We start from the raw sequence: 24,190 nt of genomic DNA, 5'->3' as shown, positions 1-24,190 counted from the left end.
GCCTTAGGCTCCCCCAGCTGCAGAGGGCAGGTCTGCACCCCTCAGAGTTGGGGACCTGGGGAGACCCGCCAGCCGCTTTGGGGCCTGTGCAGACACATGGGGACAGCTGTCCACAGCTGGTCTTCTCTTCACCTCCCCACCCTGCCCCCGTCCTCAAGTTTTGAGTGCCGTTAGAGCCCCTTCCCTCCACCCCTCAAGTCCCCCGCCCCGGAGACCTCTTCTGCCCCTTCATGCCTTGCTACTCAGGACAGTTCTTGGCTGGCAGTGGTCCCCCAGGCCTCTCCTTCAAGACCCGCCCCGGTTTGGTGGCTTCTCCCCCAGTTGATGGTGACGCCCTGGGACTGCATTCAGTTAGGCCAGGCTGCCCACTTCCCTTGGCCTCAGGGCCTGCTTTTCCCTGCTCACTAAAGGCAAAATGGGCTAAGGCCCTTTGGGATTTTAATCCAGGATGTTGTAGGAAGCCCGCCCTTAGGCTTGGACACAGGAAGCTAATGGAATGTGAGCGTTTGCTTGCTGTCCTGGCCTGAGTTACTGCTTCCCATTCTACTTGTTCAGAGATGTGTTTCTGGGGGCCCCAGCTCTCCCGGGGCAGGGCTATAGAGGTCTGAGGGTGCCAGTGGCTGAGGCTGTGGTGGCCTGTAAGGGGGGTGGGGGGTGGGAGTGCTGTGGTTTTCTGCCACAGTGGGGCACACGTGGTCTTGTGGGAGAAGGGGCTAGTGGCCGGAGCAGACAAAGCCCATCCATTGGTACTCAGCTAACCATCAGTGATGGGGTGTGCTCAGGGGATGGCCACAGGATCTTGTATCCTGGGGGACAAAAGGCAGAGAGCCTGGTGGCCTACACCCGCCAGCGAGCTGCCTGCCGCTGTATAATTTATGCTGGTCAGGTGCAGTGGGCCCGTAGCGGCTTGTTACCAGTAACTAAGACACAGAAGTTTGGAGTGACTTTGTTTTACATTGAAGCAATTCAGGATGAATATCGCTAGCTGATTCACTCACTCCCTTGAGCAGAGAGGTGTGAGGCCACATCCATGCCTGCCCACGATCTTCTTCAGGAATGGTATTTGTTCTCTCTTGCTGTGGTAACAAATTAGTGCAAACTTAACGGCTTAAAACAGCACCAGTTTGTTCTGCTTTGGAGGTCAGAAGTCTGAAATGAGTCGTAGGGGACCAAACTTGTATTGGCAGGCCGGTTCCTTTTCGAGGCTCCAGGGGAGAATCTGTTCCTTGTCTCTTCCAGCTTCTAGTGGCTGCTGGCCTTCCTCTGACCTCATGACCCCAGCCTGTCTGCTTTCCTTGTCCTGTTGCTTTGTCCTCTTCTGGAGTCACATCTCCTTCTGTCTCCCTTTGATAAGGACACCTGTGATTACATTTAGGGCCCAGCTGGATAATCCAGGATAATCTCCACAAGTCGAGATCCTTAATCACATCTGCAAAAAAATCTCTTTTGCCGTATAAAGTAACATCGTCAGGTTCCAAGGATTAGGACATTGATATTTGGGTGGGGCGGCATTCTTCAGCCTGCCACTGGGACCAATTTCACTGTCGTTGCAGGCCATTCCGAAGAGATCCCCCTCCCAGGTACCCACATACACTGGCTTCCCCCCTGTGCTCATCCTCGGTGTTCCGTCTCCCCTCCCCCTCCTTCCCCAGCCTAGGAACTTGCGTGAGCAGAGCCTCGGGCTGCTGCACCTCTGGCCCTAGAGCCCAGCCTGAGACCATGGTAGCCAGAGCTCAGGGATTTTTGGAGGAGGGGAGTGTGCTGGCATGTCCCCGTGGGTTCCCCATGGGTTGCCCCAGTGACCAGACCCTGTCCTGCGCCTGACAGTACGTCAGGCCTTTCAGAGTGGTGCACATCTCATCGTGGTCATTTATTCAACACACCCAGGGCTGTGCAGGGTCACTCGATCCCCACCATCACCCTGGGCCTGGTAGGAGCCCCATTTTGCAGATGAGTAGAATAAGGCCAGTGGGACTAAGTCCCTCCTGGGGCAGAGGTGTGTGGGGGGAGCTGGGCCAGTAGAGCAGACCTTCATTTTACAGATGCGAAAGAACTCTGAGGCACGAGGAAGTGACTGTCTCCCCATCTGAGGATGATGAGGGTGCGGATGGGACATTCTGAGGCTCATTCCTCCTCGGCCTGGGCTTTCTAGCAGGCACACGATGTGGTGCGGAGCCGTGCACAGACCCCGTGGGTGTTGCCAGCACACCTCTGCTCCGAGGTGAGGTTGTCATCCACCTCTGCCTCCAGCGAGAGCCCCAGCCAGAGAGCCCCTGCCATGCACGCTGCACACCCTGCCTTGGCGAGGGTCTCCCTTTTAACCAACCCCACACCCAAGGCCGTGCCACAAGAGGCCCTGCTTCTCAGGGTCTGTTCCTATAGTCTGGTCTGTCTGCCTGCGTCCTGGCTTTCTTTCCATCCCAGCTTCCTGTGAGCCATCCAGGTGCTCAGCTCAGATGCTGGCACCCTCCCAAGGACTTAGCCTGGCTTTCAGGACTATCATTACCCGGCTGTGGCAATGTTTCTGTGCTAGCGCCTTCTTCCTTCTCCCTCTCCCTCGCTCCTGGTATTCCAGCCTTGCCTAAATGGTTTCTTCCTCCCAGAATGTTCCATCTTCCTCTTAACCTTCCATTTCCACCTCTCGAAGTCACAGCCGCCCCACTCTGAGATCCTGCTTAGATGCCACCTCCTCCACGAGCCTTTCATGCCCTGTCTGAATGAATCCGTGCCCCTTTTTGAGCAGATCTCTCAGCCTGGTACTGGGGGCAGAGTCTCTCCTCAATCAGGTGGACCTCCCAGGTGGGGCCCTGCCTGACTCCTGCCTGCGTCCTTGGCCAGGCATTGGGCAGGTGTGGGGGAAGGTTGGGGAGGGTGCACTCACTGAGTGGAGCTCCCAGGGGCTGATGAGTGGGTCGCTGTCTTTGTTTGAGGGAGGGATGGAGGGCCAGGCAGAGCGTAGCCCTGACATGAGACAGGCCCCTGACTCAGTCCGGAATGCATCCTTTCCCTCTGCGAGCCCTAGACCTCATCTGCAATGAAGATAGTACAGCTCTCATTTCTGAGGTCGTGCAGGAGCTTGACCTAGGAATCGAGTGTCGGTTTCCCTGTCTGAGAAATGGGTACCATCTCAGCAGGTTTCCAGCTGGAGTCTTCCAGCTGGAGGTACGTGGTGCCAGAAGCACAGACGGCCTGTTCAGGAAGCAGGAAAAGAGGCTGTCCTGGTGACAAACTCCGCAGATTGAAAAAAAGTGAGAATTGTCCCCTTTTCCCCCATGCAACAGTGAGAACCTGCAGGCCAGGGAGGGCAGAGGCTTGCCTGGGGTCACACAGCAGCACAGTGGAGCCGAGGTGGCTTCAGTGACCTGATGAACTCTCGTTCTGTCAGGTTGTTTCCCTTGTGGGGAGGGAGCTGCCGCTCCAAATATCACCCCCACCCAGGTAGGAGAGAGAACAGCCCCTGGTGGGTGGCTCCCAGCTGCATCTATGCCTCCCTCAGCACCTTCTCAGCAGGCAGGATGTGGTGCGGGGCTGGGAGCTCCAAGCTAGGGTGACCCGTGGCCCTGAGGTTCTCAGTGCCCAAACCAGTGAGCCAGCTGCTGGCCCTGCCTGGAGCCCAGCCCCTGCCCAGGGAAGCCCCCGCCTCCAGGGGTGTGGCTCCTTCCTCTGTCCCAGCTTCCTCCTGTCCCCGCCCTCACCCCAGCAGAGCCCAGGCTGGAACCCCCCTTTTGGAGGTTCCTCTCCCAGGTGTGCCTGCTTGCTGGGGTGTCCGGGCTCCTCAGCACCCTGTCGAGGGACCCACGGCCCAGTGAGGAACAGCTATGCGCCGGAGGCCTCGGGACTCAGCCAGGACCACACGGCGAGCCAGCCCCAAAGCTGGCTTTTCCCTCAAGTGCACTGCCGGGGGTTCATCAGCGCCCCAGGACCAGAGAGAGACCCTGTGCCCCAGACGTGCCTGGCCCTGCCCTTTAGGCCCTCCGTGTACTTCAAGCATTGGGTTTCTGTGTTTGAAAAGATCACCACGGCTGGGTGGAGACTGGTTCGGACACAGGAACGATAAGGGGAAGGGAGTGGAGAAGAAAGACAGGATTTCCCAGCCCCGGTGCCAGGCTGCCTGGCGTTGGCTGGAGTGACTCACCGGGCCCAGCCCCCTGGCCCTGCTGCTGGAGCCCGGAGCCCTAACGAGCGTGAACTGGAGTATGAACCTGTGGCCCAGTTCGCCTTCCTTACACACTTTCCCTCCCCTCCCCTGCCATCCTTTCCTCGGTCCCCAATACCTGCCAGAGGCCAGAATACACACAGATGCCTTCAGCTTGTTAGTGAAATGGTAGCTCGGGGGGCAAGAGGAGAACGGGGGTGCGCTGTGGGATAAAAGGGGGTGCATACACTCACAAAGCTAAAACCATACAAACAACCTGGAGGTCACCAAACGCTGAGGCTCTCCCTTTCCAGGCTTCTCCCTTGCACCTGGCCTGCTCTGTGCCGGCTCAGGCCACAGCTGTCCCCGACCGGGTCGCTGCCTCAGCCTCTTTCCTCAGCGTCTACCCCCTCTGCCCCTCCTTGGCTCCCCTGTGCCCTCAGGATGAGCCCGAGCCCAGCAGCCTGGCATCCCAGCCGTGCAGAGCTGATCCTGCCAGCTTTCCCCATTCACCACTCCACACCCTGGCCTCCCTCCATCTCGAGTGCATCCTGCCTGCTCTCCCCATGCCTGGTGTGGCCCAGCCTTCAAGCCCTGCTCTGGTTCCCTCTGGAAGGGACACCACCATTTTTCCTATCCCTATGAACCAACCTGCAGCACGCCTTACTCCTGGGAGCACTGACCGCTGAGTATCTGGCTTGGTTCGTGGTATATGTCGTGTCTGTCTGTCTGTGCTCCTCCTCCCCTGGGACATCTTTGAGGCTCTGACCCTCTTTGTTAGCTCAGGCCCAGCTGAATGGGTGTCAGCAAAGATCTGAACGTTGGCATTGTCTGTGTCCTTGAATTAGACGCAGCTGTTCTGTCCATCTTTGACCATGTGACGAGGGGGGCCGGCACCTGTTGCCTAGAGTGGGATGTAGTGGGAGGTCGAGGAAGGGAGGTGGGGGGATGGATGAGAGGTTTTGGTTGCTGGGCTGTGGGTGTGGGGCATCGTTGGTTCTTTTGGCTGGTGCTGGATGAAGCCCACTGTGCCGGGCTCAGGCTGCAGGATTGGGCTCCCCACTGTGGTGTATGGGCAATCACGGCTCAGAGGGGGAACCCCCAGCAGGCCTTCCTGTGTTCTCCCTTTCACCCCCACAACCAGCTGCTCAGCAAGGAAAGTTGAGTCTCCCTCTCATGCAGCTCTAGAAATTGCCTTCCCTCCATTTACACATGAGTCTGTCGTTTCAAGTCCTGTGGCCCGCCTTCTTATTTTACTGCTCTAGCCTTGCACTTTTTTTTTTTTTTTTAATGTTTATTTACTTCTGAGACAGAGACAGAGTGCGAGTGGGGGCGGGGACACAGAGAGAGGGAGACACAGAATCCGAAGCAGGCTCCAGGCTCTGAGCTGTCAGCACAGAGCCCAACACGGGACTCGAGCCCACGGACTGTGAGATCACGACCTGAGCTGCAGTCAGACACTCAACTGACTGAGCCACCCAGGCACCCCTAGCCTTGAACTTTGCTAGTGCCTTATCCATGTGACAGCCAGATGGGTCTCAGGTCCCTCACCTGCTCAGCACCTTCCTCACTTCTCTGTCACCTCAGAGGGAGCCCAGTGTCTGCTGATGTTCCAGGACCGGTGAGCCTCACCTGTGACCTCTTCCACCCACACTGCCACTCTGGGTCGACCCACCTCCTTTCCCTGAGCACCTGCCCCGGAGTGTCTCCTAGGGTCCTGGACTGGCACCCCCTTCTCAGAGAGGAGACCTTGGAGGTGTGTGCCTGGTTGGGGTACAAGGGTACCAACCTCACCTTGTGGGACCCTCTCTTGGGTTCGAGCCCTCCCAGTGTCAAAGCCACAGTGTTCTGAAAGATGGAGGCAGAGGCCCGAGGAAGGTCACAGCCTGTGTGTAACAAGGCCAGGCCAGGACGCAGCACGGGGCTCCTTCCCTGCTCTCCACCCCAGGTTGTCCCACCCACTCTGGGTGCCAGACCCCTCCAGGGGTCCAGACCTGGCAGAATCGGGGTCACTAGATTCAGCCAGCCCTTCTTCCTAGGGCCATTGCAGTGGCTTTTTATTGAAGCATAACTGCCCTGTGGAACCGCATGAAGTTCAGGCGCACAGCCCAGTGACCACACCCATGCAGCACCACCCAGATCGAGAAGCAGTATTATCAGAGATCCAGAAGTCCCTGCAGGCCCCTTGCAGTCACTGCCCCCAGAGATAGCCACTGTCCTGCCTTGTAGTCACCAGAGATGGGTTATGCCTGCTTTCCAATTTTACATAAATGGGATCGCAGTGTCGCTTCTCTTGCCTAATGTTTTGCTTGTGAGATCCATCCCTGGAATTGCGCGCAATCATTTGTTCGTTTTCATTGCTGGATGCTATTCCATTGCAACGCTCTATTTATCCTCTCTTCTGTTGATGGACATTGGGGTTTTTTCCCGATTTTCAGCTGTAACAAACACTGCTGTGATAAACATTCTTGTACAGGCCTTCCAGTGAACAGGTGCTTGTGTTTCTCTTCATTGTATACTTACGAGTAGAATTGCTGAGTGATGCCTTTGTTCAGCTTTAATAGCTAGGGTCAGATGGTTTTGCAAAGTGGTTGTACCCATTCATACTTCCACCATCAATGTGGAAGAGCTGTGTGCTTAGGAAGTGTGTGTGTGTGTGTGTGTGTGTGTGTGTCTGTGTGTCTGTGTGGTGGTTTTCCCTGTAGTCATTCTGGTGGGGGTGTAGCGGTATCTCATCGCGGTTTTAATTTGCATTTCCTTGATGACTAGCGAAGTTGAGGGCTTTTTCTTCTCATTTTATCAGTTGAGGGCTTTTTCTTCTCATTTTATCGGCCATTTGGACATAATCTCTTTCTTCTTTTTCTCTTCAAGTTGTAATTTAAATTTTGGTTAGTTAATGTGTAGTGTAGTATTGTTTTCAGGAGTAGGATTTAGTGATTCATCATTTACGCGTAACACCCAGTGCTCACGCCAACAAGTGCCCTCCTTAGTACCCATCATGCATGTAGCCTGTCCCCCACCCAACACCCTTCCAGCAAGCCTCCGTTTGTCCTCTGTTGTAAAGAGTCTCATGGTTTGTCTCCCTCTCTCTTACCCCCCTCTTCCCATATGCTCATTTGTTTGGTTTCTTAAATTCCACATCTGAGTGAAATCATGTGGTATTTGTCTTTAACTGACTTTATTACTCTTAGCATAATACACTATAATACACTCTAGCTCCATCCACATCGTTGCAAATGGCAAGGTTTCACTCCTTTTGGTGGCTGAGTAATATTCCATTGTATATACGTACCACATCGTTTTTATTCATTCGTTAGTCGGTGGACACTTGGGCTCTTTCCATAATTTGGCTATTGTTGATAACGCGGCTATACACGTTGAGGTGTACGTACCCTTTCGAATCTGTGTTTTTGTATCCTTTGAGTAAATACCTAGTGGAATTACCGAATCATAGGCTTGTTCTATTTTTAACGTTTTGAGGAACCTCCATGCTGTTTTCCAGAGTGGCTGCACCAGTTTGCATTCCCACCAATAGTAGAAGAGGCTTTCCCCTTCTCCACATCCTCACCAACATCTGTTGTTTCCTGAGTTGTTAATGTTAGCCATTCTGACAGGTGTGACGTGATATCTCATTGTAGTTTAGATTCGTATCTTCCTGATGATGAGTGATGTTGAACATCTTTTCACGTGTCTGTTAGCCATCTGGATGTCTTCTTTGGAAAAATATTCATGTCTTCTGCCCATTTCTTAACTGGGTTGTTTTTTGGGTGTTGAATTTGATAGGTTCTTTATAGATTTTGGTTATTAACTTTTTACCAGATATGTCATTTGGAAATACCTTCTCCCATTCCATAGTCTGCCTTTTAATTTTGTTGATTGCTTCCTCCCGTATGCTCTTTTTCTTCTGTTTTCTTCAAAAAGCTTTATTGTTTTCCCTTTTGGTTAGATTTGCAATCTACGTGGAACTTTTTTTTGTGTATAATGGGGGAGTACGAGTCAAGATGAATCTTTTTGCATATGGCTAACTAGTCCACCCAGCACCACTCATCGAAAAGACCATCCTTTTCCCAATGCACCATGATGTCACCTTTGTCATAAACCTGGTGTCCTACTTGTGGCCTTTTTCTGGGCTTTCTATGTTCCATTGGTCTGTTTGTCTCTCCTGTGCCAATACTACGTTGTCTAAATTATTAGAGCTTTATGATAGGTCTTTAGGTCTTTTTTTTTTTTTTTTGAAATTTTTTTTTTACATTTTAATTTATTTTTGAGAGAGAGAGAGAGAGAGACAGAGCACAAGTAGGGGAGGGGCAGAGAGAGAATGAGACACAGAATCCGAAGCAGGCTCCAGGCTCTGAGCTGTCAGCACAGAGACCGATGTGGGGCTTGAACCCACAAACTGTGAGATCATGACCTGAGCCAAAACTAAGAGCTGGACGCTTAACTGATTGAGCCACCTTGTGCCCCTGTGGTAGGGTTTATTAACTGCTAGTGTGAATCCTCTAGCATGTTCTTCTTCAAATGGCCGTGCCTGTTCTTGGCCCTCTGTGTGCTGGCTTCTTTATCCTACCTCTTAGAGGAGAGGCCCGAGGCCCAGAGAGGTCAGGTGACCTGCCCCCTGCCGCAGGGCTCTGGGCCTCTGTCCTGCTCCTTCCTCAGCTGCACCCTGCCCTCCAGGGCTCCGTGTACTGCTGAGGCTTCCCCGACACCACTGTGAACTTCATGGTTTTCTTTAAGTCAACTTCTTTGTCCTTAGTATTTCTTAAAGGAAACTGTCTGCTGTAAATGAAAAGGCAGTAATGGGGCGCCTGGGTGGCTCAGTCAGTTAAGTGTCTGACTCTTGGTTTCGGCCCGGGTCATGATCTCAGGGTCGTGAGATTGAGCCCTACGTTGGGCTCTGTGCTGGGTGCAGAGCCTGCTTGGGATTCTTTCTCTCTCTGCCCCTTCCTTGCTCGTGTGTGTGTGTGTGTGTGTGTGTGTGTGTGTGTGTATGTGTGTGTGTGTGTGTGCGCGCGCGTGCATGCTCTCTCGCTCTCTCAAAATAAATAAACTTAAAAAAAAAAGAAAGTCAGTATTACTCTCCATAGGTACAAGGTAACTGGTACTTAAAACTAAAGGAAAAACAGCAGAAAAATCCATTCACTTTTGGCCAGATGCTGGTGTTCTGAGCCTGGGCTGATCCTCCTTCGGCAAGTATAGGTGCGCAGGGGCCACAAGGGATTTTGACACGCTGGACCAAACCGAATTCTCCTTCAGAGAGAGTCCTTGAGAGAGAACGGGATGGGGAACAGCTTTCTTACTGACGTCTTTACTGCCACATCAAAGTACCCCCTAAAGTGATCACAATGTTAATCGGGGCCCTGCTTTGAAAAGCCCTGGTGTGATAAGGCGTCTGGAAGCTTGGGATCCAGCTAATGGGTGGCAGATTTGGGACACATTCCTCGCTGTTCTCATCTATAAAATGGGACCAGACTCCCTCTCCGGTTCCTCCCTGGCTGTGGTGGCCGTAGCATCGAGGGAAGGCTCACTGGCGTCAGCTTCCTCCCGCAGCTGGCTCAGCGTGACCTCAGATGAGCCCTCACTCCGCCCTGTGCACAGCTGGGCCATGCCCACCACCTCTCGAGGCCCAGGGAACAACAGCAGCCGGGGCCACAGCCGCCTGGAAGTGGGTACACACCATTTCCAGGCTGAGGTGCCCAGAGCACCTTTCCCTGTCTTTCCCTGTCACCTGAGAAGCCGGGACGAGGTGGGGCTGATACATAGCAGCTCAGAGGCGTTAACAGCTTGTCCAAGGATGTGCAGTGCTAAGTGTGCAGTCAGGACTCGAACTCAAGTCCTACCGACCTGCCAGAAAAGTGGTTTCTCTGAGCTCCCTGGTGAGTGCTCTCAGGCCCTCGTTCTGACCCAGGTTAGCACCCTGTGCTCAGTCGGCAGCCCCCACTGTGCCCGGCTGGGTCTGAATCGCCTTGCACTGCCTGCCGCTGAGACTTCGCTTGAGCTGTTCCCTCTGCCTGGAATGGCCTTTCCTAAAGAACAGCTGACTTCCGGGACCAGGCCTCTGTGAACGCCTCCTTGCATCGCCCTTGCCGGAATCTCTGAGGTGACATATTCCATGTGCCTTGTGTCTTCTGGCCACACTAGACCATGAAGTGCTTTGGGGGCGGAGGCCTGAATTGTTCTCGCCCTCCTGGCAGGGCTGTGGACACATTGTCTACCCCAGACGTCAACATCGACATCCCTCAGGAGCACGTGCATCGAAGCATACAAAATGCAGTTCTGTGCGGCAGTGTCTCCTTTGATCCTCCCAGAGACCCTGGCACATGAACACTTCCTTCCAGATGGGGACCATGCAGACCAGAGACGTGCTGTGGCCTGTCCAGGGTTGCACAGCGTAGGATATTGGGGAACTAGAGCCGGCTCTCCGCCAAGAGCTGGAGAAGCGCTGGCTGCATGGAGTGTCCGGGTGCAGCTGTGAAGCGCCCACGACAGCAGGGGTGAGGGTGCTGCAGTGGGAGTCGGAGGGAGGGGGGCAGTGGGAAGGGGCAGGCCGTGCCTTCAGGACCTGAGAGCTGGTGTGGCTCAGATGCGGCAAGCTGACCCTCTCTGGTAGTCCCTGCCATGCTTTGAGCCTGTTTTTCCCATCCATGAAGGGATTCCTACATCCCCCGTGTTGGCTCTCTCTCAATACAGATGTATTGAACCTGCCCCCAGTGCTGGACCCTGAGGTTACAGAGAGGAGCCAGACACGGGCCCTGCCCTGCAGGGGTGTAGGCTGGGCTGGGGAGATGGATAAGTCCTACGCAGATGGGGCATGATGGAATGGGTGCCGTCACAGGGTTTCCCGTCCTGTGGAGGGGGAGAGGAGACAGGTTGGGGGTGGGAGGGAGGCACTTGGGCTGAGTCTTGAAAGATGACCGGTTCTCCGGGTATGCACATGTGGAAGGAACGGTGTGTGCACAGGCTCCGAGTAAACAGCTACAGGAACTGCAGGGGGCTCGTAGCACTGAACGTGGCATGGAGAATGGTAGGGGTGGGGTGAGCTTGGCAGGGGCAGAGGGAAGAGGGCTGCTGAAAGCAGCTGGGAAACTCGGACTCTCCTGTCAGTGCGGGTTCACACACAGTGTGAAGACGTTCAGAAGCGGGGTGTGCCATGCTCCAAACTCAGGCCCAGAGAGAAGAGCCCCGAGAAGAGCCCCCAGATCTGGAAGCCGGCTTTCCTGACTCTTGGTTTCTCCGCGGCCTTCAGCAGTGATGCCTGCAGCTATCGGGAGGGGGGGCAGAGCTCATGTTGACTCCATGACCCCGTGGGAGTGTTGACTCAATGGGTGGAGTGGGAGGTATTCTTGGGGCATGCCGAAGGTGTGAGAGGACAGTCGCCATGAGGTACAAGCTGTGCAAAGAAAGGCTGGGGCTGAAGAGCCTGGCCTAAGTAGGCTGGGGCAGCCTTGCTGGCAGGGGTGAGGCTGGAGAGATGAGCCAGGGCTGGACCTTCAGCCAGGCCTGGCCCCCATTCTCCTGGCCTGGGCCCAGCCAGGCTTTCCTGTTTCTGGCCTCCCTGGGAGCAGAGCCTCCTGGGAACGTTGACCACCATGTGGCCTGGAGGGCCACCAGAATCTTCATTCTCTGGCCATGCCGACCTGGCTGTGCTGCCTCAGCCAGCTTGCTCCCTCTCCCTGGGCCCTCTGGGCTCTGAATTTGGAATTGCTAGAGCTGATTTCTGGGATCCTGCTTTTAGCTTCTTTGATCTAATTCTTGCAGCTTTAATTGCTTCCTGACCAGGCCCTACTGGAAGCTGTGATGCTAATGACTCCCCTGAGTGGCTGTGTGTCAGAAGTCCAGAGGCTGGCTCTCCAGGCTCCCCTCCTCTTTCCCTAAGGCCTCCCAGGCTGAAAGTGTTTTGGGCCTTCCTGGAAGAGGCGGGGCCAGAGAGGTTAAGTGGTTGGCCTGAGGTCACACAGCAGCAGAGCCAGCAGGCCCCGTATGGATGTGGGGCAGAAGGTGAAGTGGCCGTGTGTCCTTGGCGGCCAGGGACCGTGAGCCCTCCTTGCTCTCCCTGCTGCCCCTCCGAGTTCCACACTCACCGCCCATCTCACCTCCTGCCCTTCCTGCTACTCCCTTCCCCGTCACATCCCTCATCTTTCCCTTCCCGTGAACCTGGCGCAGCCAGAGTGTGTGGAATCAGCCTTTTCTCCTGTGCCACAGGGTCACCAGGCCAAGGTGGAGGCACCAAAAGATGTGAGTTCAAGTCCAGGCTCTGCCATGGAATGTGGGCAAGGCCCCTCCCCTGAGTCTCAGTTTTCTTTCCTGAAAAATGGACGTGGTGAACGACTTCCCAGCACTGTTTTCCTATACTGCCTCTTGCCTGCTGGGTTGCACATGGCAGGTGCCGGAGAGACGGAGCTGCTCTCTTGGTAATGAGAGGTGACTTGTGTCCTCCTCTTCTCATCCCCTTCTCTCTGGCCTGCTAAGCCGTCTTCTCAGCAATGGCATCTTCCGGTTCTTAAAGCAATATCGCTCCCATTGCGGAGCTGAGAAAATGGGCACTCAGAGAGGGAGACTTGTTCAAGGCCACACAGCAGGTGAGAGGCGCAGTTGGGACTGGCACCCACGTCAGTCTTGTTTTCAAACTTGTGTTCACCCCAGAAGCCAGCATTCCTTGCCTCGGTTTCCCTCAGCCGGGCTGGGAAGTCAGGGCCTGTGCCCCAGTGGGATTGCAGTGTTGCCTGGGCAGGCCCCAGTTTGCGTAGACCCGGACGGCGGGGGTGGAGCTCTGCCAGCAGCCCAGATGGAGTCTGAGATACAGGGGCTGTCAGATCCTGGTCCTCTGAACATGCGTCAGGCCCCTCCCCACCTTGCCCCCTCCTGAAGGGCTTCCCTGGCCCTGTCGCTCTGGTCAGTGGCCCTCCAGTTTGGTTACCTGTGGCTACAAGCTCAAGGGGGGTTGCAGGGAGGATGCTGATGTGTACAGCCTCCTTCTGTGTCGAGCTCGGTGCAGGGGCCGCATGCACAGGAGGAGCAAACCAAGTGGACCCTGCTCTCTGGGGGCTTCCGGTCTAATGGGTGCTTCCGGTCCTGCCTCCTGGGACCGGAATCCTGGGGAGGTGTGGAGGGAGGCGAAGGGTTTAGTCTGGGATTGATGGCTGTGGGCACCCCGGGACCTCATAGGGGTGGCCCGGTTGGGGGCCTAGAAGAGGGGCACAGGGAGATGGGGGTCATCAGGCAGAGATGGTGAGCAGAACACGGCTTGGTGCAGCCCCCCAGAGCCCCCAGGGGAAGAGGGAGGCCAGAGGTGGGGGAGGGGCCAGAAGCAGTGCCGTCGCCCCTGGGGACCCAGATGAGACTGTTCAGGAGTGAGCCTTTGTGAGGTCTGGGTTGTGAGGTCTGGGAGGTCATCAGCGAGAGTCTGGCTTGGGAGGATGGGAGGTTAGGAGGGATGGGGGGCCTCAGGGGAGGTTAGGTCGGTAGGATTGAGGAGGAGGAGATGTTTATTCCAGAAGGCAGTGCTTGCTAGAGGGTGGGGCTGACAGAGAATGTAAACGATGGATGGCTGGAGGGGGGCGCCCTCCACGGGGGACAGAAATGTGCCTTTACCACGCGGGGAGGGTCCAGGGGAGAGAAGCTTGGAGGCAGTGCTGCTGCTTTCCTGCCAGGGAGCTGCTGAGTCGGCCATGAGCCTGACTCGGCCCTGGCAGGTCTAGGAAAGGCTGGTGACAAAGGAAGGAGCAGGTGGGTGTGGCCAGGCAGCCCCAGCATCACTGTGCTTGTGCCCTTGGCCTGCCTGTGGGCTGGCGCCCCCTCTAAGCATCAGAAATGAGAGGATTCAGGATGTGGAGTCAGGTCAGTTGGTTCCTGTCCCTGTTGTGCAAGTAGCAGCTGTGTCTGTCCCCGCTTCTGAGCCTCTCGGCTCCTGGCCTGTCATCTGGGGATGAGGGGGCCACTTCACAGGGCCACAGGGAGGGCACGCAAGGGTCACCTGACTCCATGTGCCTCGGGTCCTCCAGTCCTCGGTAAGTGATGATCTCCTCACCTTCCTGTCCTCCCAGGTACCCCCGGAGCCACCCACGTCCCCACCTCAGTCTCTGCTGCCTTGTCTTGGCCTCCCCTGCTGGGGTAGCCGCCACCATGTTCTCGTGTGTGAAGCCCTATGAGGACCAGAACTACTCCGCCCTGAAGCGGGCCTGTCTGCGCAGGAAGGTGCTCTTCGAGGACCCCAACTTCCCGGCCACCGATGACTCCCTGTACTACAAGGGCACCCCGGGGCCCACTGTCAGGTGGAAGCGGCCCAAGGTCAGTGTCTGGTCGCAACCGGAACTGAGGCGAGCAGCCTGCGGGGGACAGGGCGGTGGCTGGTCATCCTGAGGCCCCGGGTGGCAGAGAAAGTGGAGGACCCTCCTGCTGCGGGGTTTCACCTGGATAGGGAGCACAAGCATGGGCCCTGACCCTGTGGCCATCACTGCCTGGCCCGGATTTCACCCCCTCTCTGGGCCTCAACTTCCTCACAGGGCAAATGGGGCCCTCCGCCCTGCCACCCTTCTCCCAGGGTGGTTTTGGGCCAAAAATGAGGTGAATGTGGATGTGACCTATTTTTAGTAAAATGTAGAGTGGCGGTGAAGTATGAGGAGTTTGCTGATTATTTTCGTGATGGTTTTGGAACAGTCATTTGCTGAAAATGAAAGTATTTATTATGGTAAGTAGTTAATAGTAGTGAAAAACAATAGCACCTGGGGCGCCTGGGTGGCTCAGTCAGTTAAGCGCTCAGGTCATGATCTCGCGGTCCGTGAGTTCGAGCCCCACGTCGGGCTCTGTGCTGACAGCTCAGAGCCTGGAGCCTGTTTCGGATTCTGTGTCTCCCTGTCTCTGACCCTCCCCCGTTCATGCTCTGTCTCTGTCTCAAAAATAAATAAACGTTAAAACAAAACAAAACAAAACAAAAACAATAGCACCTTACAGGGCTGTTGGGAGCATTAGAAGAGATAGCACATGAACAAGTCTGGCCCCGCACCTGGCACCCAGTCCAGGCAGCTGGCACCATCACTGTTGAGAGTGGTGAATTCCGCGGTATCTGTCTGGCTGCCCACTCCCGTTCCAGCCTTGGTCGCCAAGGCTAGACCGTGTTGAGCAGAAGTATTTGGCCTCATGACATGATTTTGTCCTCTTTCACCCCTATTCCTACGTGTGAGAGTGGGCAACCCTGGGACCTGGGTGACTGGGAGGCTGCTGGTGTTGAGTTGGTCACACAGGAGGGACGTTTGTGCAGGGGACTGTGCTGTGCCCTGCTGCCCGCGAATCCGAAGAGGCATCTCACAGTTGAAGGGTGAGGCAGCACAGTCTGGAAAGGGCGGGAGACTTGAAACCCTCAGGCTTATTTGGGACATGGCAGGAACGTAGGGGACGAGGAAGCCTGGGTCCTAGGGTCGGTGGGGCTGGTGCACTCTGGGGCTGTGGGAGCCCTGGAGGCGAGGCTTTCTGACCCCCACAGGGTCAGATTTGCATTTTACAAACTTCCCTCCAGCCTCCTAGACATTTTGGGCAAATGGAATTTAGTTTTCATGTCCCTTTCCTAGGCTATGATCTCAAGTCCCTTCCACTTCAAACAATCCTGTGTATTTTCTTGGACTGGGGTACCTGAGAGGTGGAGAAACAGGCCAGAAGGGGGAGGCAATGCCTTGATTGCCCAGGGAGTGGGTAACAGAGCCAAGCTGGGACCCAGGAGTCCTGCCTCGCCTGGCCCTCCACCCTGACACCAGACCTTTCACTTCGGCCCTGTGAGCTGCCTTGATTCTTTAGAACTCCCAGAAGCCTCCTGGCCACAAGATTCTTGCCTCTCAGAACCCCTACCCCCACGCCTTCCTCTCCCTCCTTTGTCTGGTGGGTGGGGAAGGAGGCCAGCCTCAAAGGGCCTTTGTGAGGCCTTGGGGGTGTGTGTGTGTGTGTGTGTGTGTGTGTGTGTGTGTGTGTGTGTTGGAGGGGGAGACACTTGAGCTCTCTGCCTTCCTCACTCCACCCCTTTGCTGCCCTTGTCCTGCCCTCTGGCCAGCACCCAGACATTTTAGATCTGTGCCTCTGAAGGAGGCTGGCGAGGCATGGCTGGGGAAAGCTGGGCTTGCTGTACTAGAGGAGGAAATGCCAACATGGCTGGCTCAGCCTCCCCCTGCTGTGTGATCCTGGTGGAGTCACCTGCCCTCTCTGGGCCCCTTTCCCAGCCAGTTTGGGAGTCCTGCCATGCTGCCCCCTCCTTCACTGCCTTCCTCACTGGGCTTGGTGTCCGGTCCTTTCTAGACACTATAAGAGGAAGAGCAGAGCTGCCCCTGCCGTGGTGGTTGGTGTCGGCTGGGAGATGCCTGAGTGCAGCTCGGAGGTGGCTGTGGGGGATCAGTTCTGGGTTTGGGAGGCGGTTCAAGGCCAGGCACGGCCGAGTGGTGTTGGATGAGGAGGCCAGACTGTGTGGATCGGGGTGTGCAGGATGGTGGGTGTGTGAGCGGTGCCTGCTGGGTGGTGCAGCCTCGAATATCGGGCAGGCCCTCACCGCACCGTCAGGATGGGCGGTCGGTGGAGCAGAAAGTCAGGCCCGGCTTGCCTCAGGCGGGTGGGGCGAGACTAGCCCAGTGGGGTGACCATGAACTCCCAGCTGCTTGGTTCTTGGCCAGTGAGATGGAACTTTGTCCTGAGGCGGCCGTGTTTCCATGGAGTCCTACTTCCTGGGGCCTGTGACCTGACTGTTTACAAATAGAGCAAAGAGCCCTTTCTGGGAAGCCCCTGGGAAGGCCTTCTTTCTCCCATGTCACCTTCAGCCCCTCTCGTTTAGGTTGGTCAGTATCATGGCCTCTCTGTTCTTGAGGATCTCCTCAGTCAGCCTCCCTCCCTGCTGGCCGCCCTCTTGCTTTCCCCCAAAATGGAATGAGGAGGCTGGTTTTTCATTCAGATGGACTTGGCCCTCCCTCCCGGCAGGGTCGTGGGAGATATGACCTTGGCCTTAGTTGCCTCATCTGTAAATGGGGAGAATAACTTGCTGATCATGGTTGCTGGAGGTTGAAAGGACTTGAGGTATCTGTGGTGTCAACACAAGGGGGACACATGACAAACCGGCTCCCTCTCTCACCCACCTTGCCAACCCCGGGTTGAGGACCCAGAGCTGGCCCTGCCTGGAAAGACCCCTGTCTTGTGGGTGGCGCCAGGCCTTGTCCGCCTCATTACCCACCCAGGGCACCTGTCTTATGGCTCACTCCTCTGGGTTCGTTGTTTCTTTGTTCCTTCCAGTTTGGCAAGGCCTGCTGGCCTCCCACAGGCCTGGCCAGGGAGATAAGAGAGGAAGACTGTCAGCGAGGCCTGTGACTCAGGGGGAATCCCAAGAGTGTGGAGGTATGAAGGGCTGCCTCCTCTCTCAGGTGCAGGGCCTTAGTAGGGGCCCCTTTTCATCTCTGTGGGGACAGAGCACCCGCTGCCCCATCCAGCCTCTCCCCATCTCTGGAGATAAGTTTGCATGTAGGTCCTTTGGTGGAACCAAAGGGACCAAAGGGAACCAAAGAGAACAAGTAGGGGTTCCACAAACAGATGTGTTTTAGAACCTCCCTGAATTCTCCCAAGGTGGCCTGGTGGTCCCCAGCCCCGAGCCCTGGGCTCATGTTCATCACGCAAGCACTTGGTGAAGACCCCACTCCTTGGCTGTGCTGGATGGTAGGCCCCTGTGCCATGGAACAGGTAGATTCACCAGGGCCAGCCGTCCGGGCCTCTGCGCCACCCCTCCGGAAAGATTCCCTTCTGTGCGTGTGCTTGCGTGGCCTTGCAGGAGGGGACTGCTGTGGGAAGAGAGGGGAAGCAGGGGATGGGGGATGGAGAGGCAGGTCTGTTGCAGAGGGGGTGGGGCACAGGCTAGTGCTCCTGAGAACCTGCCCTTTTCTCCTGTGTCCCAGACAGGCAGAGGGACTGCTTCCTTCCTGGGCCTTTCCCCGGCCGTGTGGTCGATTCCTGTCGCGATCTCAGATCCCCAGAGGGAGGTGACAGATGAGCAGGGTGGAAGGGGAGGCAGAATGTGCCCTGGGTCCGCTGTCTTGCTGCATTCCTGTTTGTGCACCGGGCCTGCAAACCTGAGGTTCTTATTGTGCCCCAGAGGGAGATGGTTCTGGGCTCTGAACTGTGTCCGGTGGAGCCGGTCTGACTGGCTGAAGGCTGAGAGGCAAGAGAGGTGACTGCAGGCGTAGAAGCCGTAGAAAGCATAGAAGGCCATGCCCCAGAGAGAAATATGTGGAGGAGAGGAGCTGTCACCTCCTAGCCCTGGGGGACGGCTTGGCCTGGGGCTCGCAGCAGTTGCCTGACTGGTCCAGTCCTGTGTGCCACTTTGCCCTCTCTCGCCGGGATCCTGCCTACAGCCCCAGCAGAACCTGCCGAGCCCTGCTCCCGACCCTGGTCGTGGGGCGGGCGGAGTCAGGCCTGGGCCCTGCCCTGGAGCTCGCAGGCCAGTGGGGTGGCCCAAAGGCAAACCTCAGTGGACGGTGTGGACGGGAGAGAGGTGGCCGGGAGCCCAGACGAGCATGGTGTCAGAAGGCGTGCGTCTCAGCGCTGTGGCTGGATCCCATCTTGGGGTGAATTTGGAGTCGAGCCTCCCTAGCCACCAACCCTCTCCATGCCTGCTGTGTTGGCATAACCGCCTCCCTGCAGCCTGGGTTCCTGCTGTCATAGCTGTGGGCACATGACAGGGTCAAGCTCTTCCTCCTCAAGGGCCCTCCCCCTGGCCCGGCATTTCCCTGACTAGTTCTGTGCTCTGTGCCTACTCGATAGCCCAAGAAAGGTGGAAGGCTAGACATAGGTCTTGAGATCCTGACCCTGGTGACCTTGGGTGTCACTGCCTGCTGGGCCTCAACATCCTCCTCTGAGAACGGATGGGCCATCCTGTCTCTGTCCAGGGCCTTGGCGGGAAGATCTGAAGGGGAGGGGTACTAGGAGGTCATCTCTGCAGACCCTGGTGACGCCAAGTGGTGGCTGTCTCTTCTCCCGTGCTGGGGATGTGGCTGGGATCTGCGGATATGAGGCGCCCCTCCACTCCCACCCTGCCTGCCGTTCTAGGGAGGCAGATGCTAAGTCATGGCTCCGTCTGGCTCCAGTCTAGCTGGGTGTGGGCCAGAGCCTAGGAAATAAGATAAGGAGGGCAGCGGGGAGGGAGGCAAGGCTTCTTGCTGCCCTTGCTTCCTGATAGCACAGCCTTGCCGTGTTTCCGTGACCTGGGGCAATATTACTCAGACCTGTGGCATCCCACAGTCTGTACTATGGGGAAGCCACATTGTGGCTTGGCTCTGGGTCACCCTGGAGTCCTATCTGGAGCTGTTCACACCCTCGGGGGAGTTTTGGCCTTTAATCTGGCCCTCCAAAACCCAGGTTTTCCCAGGCAGAGGTGACAACCGGAGTCCCAGATGCCTTAGTGAGGACCGATAGCCCTTTGCCCCGTTTTCCCTGCCGAGTGCCCGGCTTCCATAATCCATGGAGTCCTTACACAGCCCTGCAGGAATAATCATCTGCTTCCTTTGCACAGGTGAGGAAATGGAGGCTGAGAGAGGTTGAGCCGCCGGCCCAAAGTTGCACAGCCAGTAAATGGGAAACAGGAATTTGACTTCCATCTTCCTGACTCTGCTGACTTCTACTGGCTGCGTGCGGTAGGACCTCAGTAGCTGGGTTGTGATTGAACCAGCTGATAGGGAGGCAGACCCAGCTGTGTGTCTGGGGCGTGTTGTTCAACCTCTCTGGGCCTCAGTTTCCTCATCTGCACAATGGGCACAGTACCCACCTCTCAGGATCATGGTGAGGATTGATCGTGGTGCCAGCAGGTTGCCTGGCACATGGTAGGTGTGTCTCAGTGTTTACCACCTCCCACCTTGGGGAGCAGTCACTCCCTCTCAGCTCCGTGGAGTATAGATGCTTCGGGACACAGGCGGGCACACGCATGCCCCAAGCAGAGACCTGGACTGGGAAGGGGAAGGAAACTGCCGTCATGCCCAGCCCCTGCCCCCGCTGACCCATTGGGCCCACACTGGACACACGAAAGGCATTCTAGAAGCTCTGTGGATGTCTGCTCAACGGCTCTGCTCAGTATTGCTTGCTGTGTGCCCTTGACAAATCACTGCCCTTCTCTGAACCTTCATTGCTTATCCATAGAATAGAGTAACAACCCCACACTCTTGGGGTGGGTTGAGGATCCAGCGAGGTAGCCTGAGGATGTGCCCACGTGAGGCCTGGCATGGTCAGCTCCCTGCTCCTCCCTGCCTTTGCCACTCGTTCATCACCTGTGGGGTGTTTGTCTCCCCCCTGGGGCCCCACCCTCTTTGTGAGGGGGGCCCTGAGGGTGGGCTGGTGTGGGTGCTGCTGGGCTGCTGATGCTGGAGGATGAGGAGCATGATGGGAACCGACCCCTGGCTGGTTGGGGAAGACCATGGAGGGCAGGAGAAAGGGAGGTGCCCAGGGTCCAGTCCCCCAAAGACCTTCCATAGCATCTGATCAATTTGAACCTCTGGGAGAAGGGCAGAGTTCTTCAGTCGGGCGATGGGAGAAGGGCATTCCAGGCCGCACCTGGTGTGAGGGGGGAGCTGGATTCGGAGAAAACCACCTGGCTGCTCAGGGGGCCCCCCAGTCTGTCAGGGGAGGTGGCGAATCTCCACGCTGACAGTGAGGTCTCCTCTTGGCTTCTCCGCAGGACATATGTGAGGACCCCCGCCTTTTTGTGGACGGCATCAGCTCCCACGACCTGCACCAGGGCCAAGTGGGCAACTGTTGGTTTGTGGCGGCCTGCTCGTCACTCGCCTCCCGGGAGTCACTGTGGCAAAAGGTGAGGTGTGGGGTGGGGCCCTCACCGCTTGGATAGGGGAGGTGCAGCCTGAACTTGCAGAGGTGACTTTATGAACACTTGTGCAGGGGTGGGGCGCGGGGTGACACCAGGGCTCCCGGCGTTGGCTGAGCAGCAGAATCACCTTTCCCTCACCTGCCAGCTGAGGATCCCCAGGCCTAGGTGCTGGCAAGCTGTGTGGCTCCCAGGGGCCTTCGGATGTGTCCCCACCTGACATGTGGGGGCCCACAGTGTCCCCGTAGCCACTTGGTGGAATATTCACGTGTGAAATGTGGAAGCGACCTGAATCATGTGCAGTGTGGAGACCCCACTCACTGGGGTTCAGGAGACCCCCTGCCAGTGCCTGCTGTCGAGACTTGGCCAGTCCTTGCCCTTATCTTGGCCTCAGTTTCCTCACTTGGTCAGCAGGAGTGGTTCAGATGATTTTGTTCCGTGATTCTTGGTTCCAAGCACTGATGTTCTTGAGCGGCACCAAGAGTTTAGGCTGGGAAGAACTGGCTCTCTCGTGACGCCCTGCCCGCTTGTGACAGCACTCGACAGTGCAGCCCCTTACCCCCACACTGCACGGTCCCTTCTTGGGGAGGCAGGGCTGCTGGAGTAGACGCTGGAGTGCTGGTCTCTGAAGAGTAATCAGCTGGGACTGCATCCTGGGTTCCCGTGTCAGCAGATACAGGTCGTTGCCCCTTGCTCACCCCTGCCCTTCCTGCTCTTCCTACGAGGAACTGGCGGCGGGGCTGACCAGCTCCGGGCACCTCAGCCTTATGGCTTGGGTTGGAGCCCCCGCCTCGCCATGTGGTCGCTGTTAGCTCCGGTTACTCATCCGGAAAACCAGAATATGAGGGTAGCTCCCTCTCAGGGAGTTTGTTAGGGCAAAACGAGATACTGTTCTCAGGGTGCAGTGCTCAGGGAATGGTGTCTGCATCGCCAGTGTTATGATAATTAATATTCGTAGAACATAATGGGTGTTCCCAGGCAAGCAGGGACCAAGGAGCAGTGCGTTTGTTCTTATTGTCTGTGGCGTCCCTCGGCCATCAGAGGGAGCTGTGCCCTTAGCTGAGGCTGGGACTTTCGCAGGTGCTCTATTTTCGTGTCTTCTGGACGGGGGTGTGACCTTTCAAAGCCACCCTGGGGTGGGTATTCCTGGAGCCTGGCTCCTGATGGTCTGTAGGGACACAGGTGCTGTAGGGCCCTCAGCAAAGGCCACTGCTGAAGCCTGTAGACATGGGTAGTTGTAGGATGTCCACGTTGGGAGGGCCTCAGAGAGCCACATGTGGGATCGTTCCACTGGGGTTGGGGCTCAGTGCTGTTCGCTGAGTATAGAGCTATCCTTGCCCCCCTGATTCCAGGCTCCAACCCCCTTCTCTGAGCCCAGAGCAAGGTCCTCCTGCCTCTGAGCCCACCCCTAGTTTGGTCAGGGCTCCGTCTGGGGCTGGAGGTGGCACACAGGAATTTTCAGGGCTGGCCCTATACTTCCCACCTGCCCTATAATCACCTGTTTACCTGTGGTCTCCCTTCTTGAGATGAGCTCCCCCTGGGCAAAGCTGGCCCAACTACATCTTGTCGGTGAGCCCAGCGGGAGCCTGGCACAGAGAATGCTCAAGAAAGTTTTGAGAGCAGAGCCCTTCTCCAATTTGTTGGACCCAGCTACTGGCCAGCAACCCCACAGCCCACTTTCCTACCCTGTGTCTCGTGGGGCCAGAGCCTGACCCGCTGTGTCCCCTCCTGGGGAATGGGCTCTCTAGCCATTGTAGGGAGGAGCCTCAGTTTGCTGTGTGCTCTGTCCTGGGCCTGGCCTTAGGCAGTGCCCTGGGGCAGCTCCCCATTTGGTGAGTGGAGGAAGGGGCCCCAGACCCACAGGCAGGAGGTCTGTCATCCATGCTGTGGCAGGTCTGTGTTCGTCCCTGGGCTGAAGGTTCCTCCTGCAGGATGTCAGGGCACCGGGCCTGGCTGGTCTCGAGCCTTCAAGGGCCAGGAGGCAGATCTCCAGGAGCTTGGGTCCCCAGGGGGTTGGAGCAGAGCAAAGTGCTCCTGGCTAATTGCACTCTGCCTCCGGGTGCTGTTGTGGTGACAGCTCCCAGGTCCTAGAAGGAGGCAGGAGGCCCTGGGGAGCTTATTACTGTGCCTTGCCTCCCCTCCTGTCCCTGCTGACTGGGCCCTGTTTGTTGTCACCCCTCACTTTAGGGCCTGTTACCCTGCAGGGCCTCCCCTGCCCCACCCTGTTTCCTCCATGGAACAGGGGTGCTCAGCCTGAGCTGCACCCCTGCTCCCCCCAGCCTCCTCACTCTGGGGATGCCTAACCTCACATGCTGCTACATCGTGCCCTCAACACCCGTACCCCCTCCTCCAGGAAGCCACCCCCTTACCTCTAGTTCTTGATGCAGCCTGGGGCTGGCGGGCACAGGATTTGAAACCAGCCAGGCCTGGGTGTGATTCTGGCTTGGGTCCATGTCGTTACATGCCATCGGGCAGGTCAGGTTCCTACCCCTCGCCTTGGTGTCAACCTGACCTTTCTAGTCTCCAGAGTTGTAGGAGGAAGAAACAGCCTGTTGGGGGGGGGGGGGAACCTGTGGCATTTCAAGGCAATTTACACGTGTTAAATCCTCCTCCCTGCCCCACCTCTGAGTGCCCCGCCTGTTTCTCTGTTCTGTGATGCACCCCTTGGCAGTGGGCCTCCCCCTCCTATGGGATCCCTTGTAGGGGCATATTGGTCTCCTCACCTTGACTGTACATTCTCTGAGGGTGGGACAGTGGGCTTTCGGGTGACCAGGTTTTGTGGACCAGAAATCAGGATGTGACAGTGGGACAGGGCATCTGCTATCAAGCGTGACCTGGCCCAAGCCAGACCCAAGGTCCTTTGTGAGCTCACCTCCCCCCAGAGGCTGGTGCAGCCCCAGGCCTGATCCCTGCCCCGAGCCTCTCTGGCCGGAGGACAGGAAGAGAGCAGAGAGAAAGTGAGGGACTGGATGTCTGAGAGGGTAGTGTTGCGGGGTGGCCGGTCCTGGGGCTCGGCCTGGGAGAGGCACCTGGTAGCAGGGCTTGGGCTCTTTTTTAGTTCTATTTAAAATGGTTGCCATCCCACCCCTGCCCCTGTTACATGTGCATTTCATGCCCTTTAGCTTCGTGGCAGTTCGCTCATCCCAGTTTAACTGAGCACCAGCTATGCCCCGAGCACCATTCTAGGTACTGGGGACAGAAGGTTTGAATAAATACAACGTTGCTTAAGGTTTTCT

General features: G+C 56.8%; 1 protein-coding gene and 1 long non-coding RNA gene across 6 annotated transcripts in view; one reads left to right on the top strand and one right to left on the bottom strand.

Annotated features, from left to right (window-relative positions):
• The window catches only part of CAPN5 (calpain 5), a 51,909-nt gene that overhangs the window by 2,611 nt on the left and 25,108 nt on the right, over positions 1-24,190 (top strand). The window contains exons 1-3 of one of the 3 annotated variants that reach the window (XM_007078946.3): positions 13,549-13,858; positions 14,176-14,419; positions 20,811-20,942. In XM_007078946.3, coding sequence (XP_007079008.1) covers positions 14,255-14,419; positions 20,811-20,942 — 297 coding nt within the window. In that variant the 5' untranslated portion in view covers positions 13,549-13,858; positions 14,176-14,254. Of the gene's footprint in view, positions 1-13,548; positions 13,970-14,175; positions 14,420-20,810; positions 20,943-24,190 lie in introns of those variants that run through there. The other 2 variants (XM_007078945.3, XM_042958002.1) reach the window with 2 other exon arrangements.
• On the bottom strand, positions 17,707-23,766 carry LOC122231060. Of its 3 annotated transcripts, none has more exons than XR_006208173.1 (3): positions 23,678-23,766; positions 23,324-23,503; positions 17,707-18,298 (listed from the first exon to the last, which is right to left on the bottom strand). It is a non-coding gene; the product is annotated as an uncharacterized LOC122231060 (long non-coding RNA). The 3 variants fall into 3 exon arrangements; XR_006208172.1 differs by having other exon boundaries at positions 17,707-17,928; XR_006208174.1 differs by lacking the exon at positions 17,707-18,298 and adding an exon at positions 22,529-23,041.

The sequence above is a fragment of the Panthera tigris genome, chromosome D1 (assembly GCF_018350195.1).
Source record: "Panthera tigris isolate Pti1 chromosome D1, P.tigris_Pti1_mat1.1, whole genome shotgun sequence".
Lineage (NCBI taxonomy): Eukaryota > Metazoa > Chordata > Mammalia > Carnivora > Felidae > Panthera > Panthera tigris.
The sequence above is the reverse complement of the archived record's forward strand: the minus strand, read 5'-3'. Positions and strand labels throughout refer to the sequence as shown.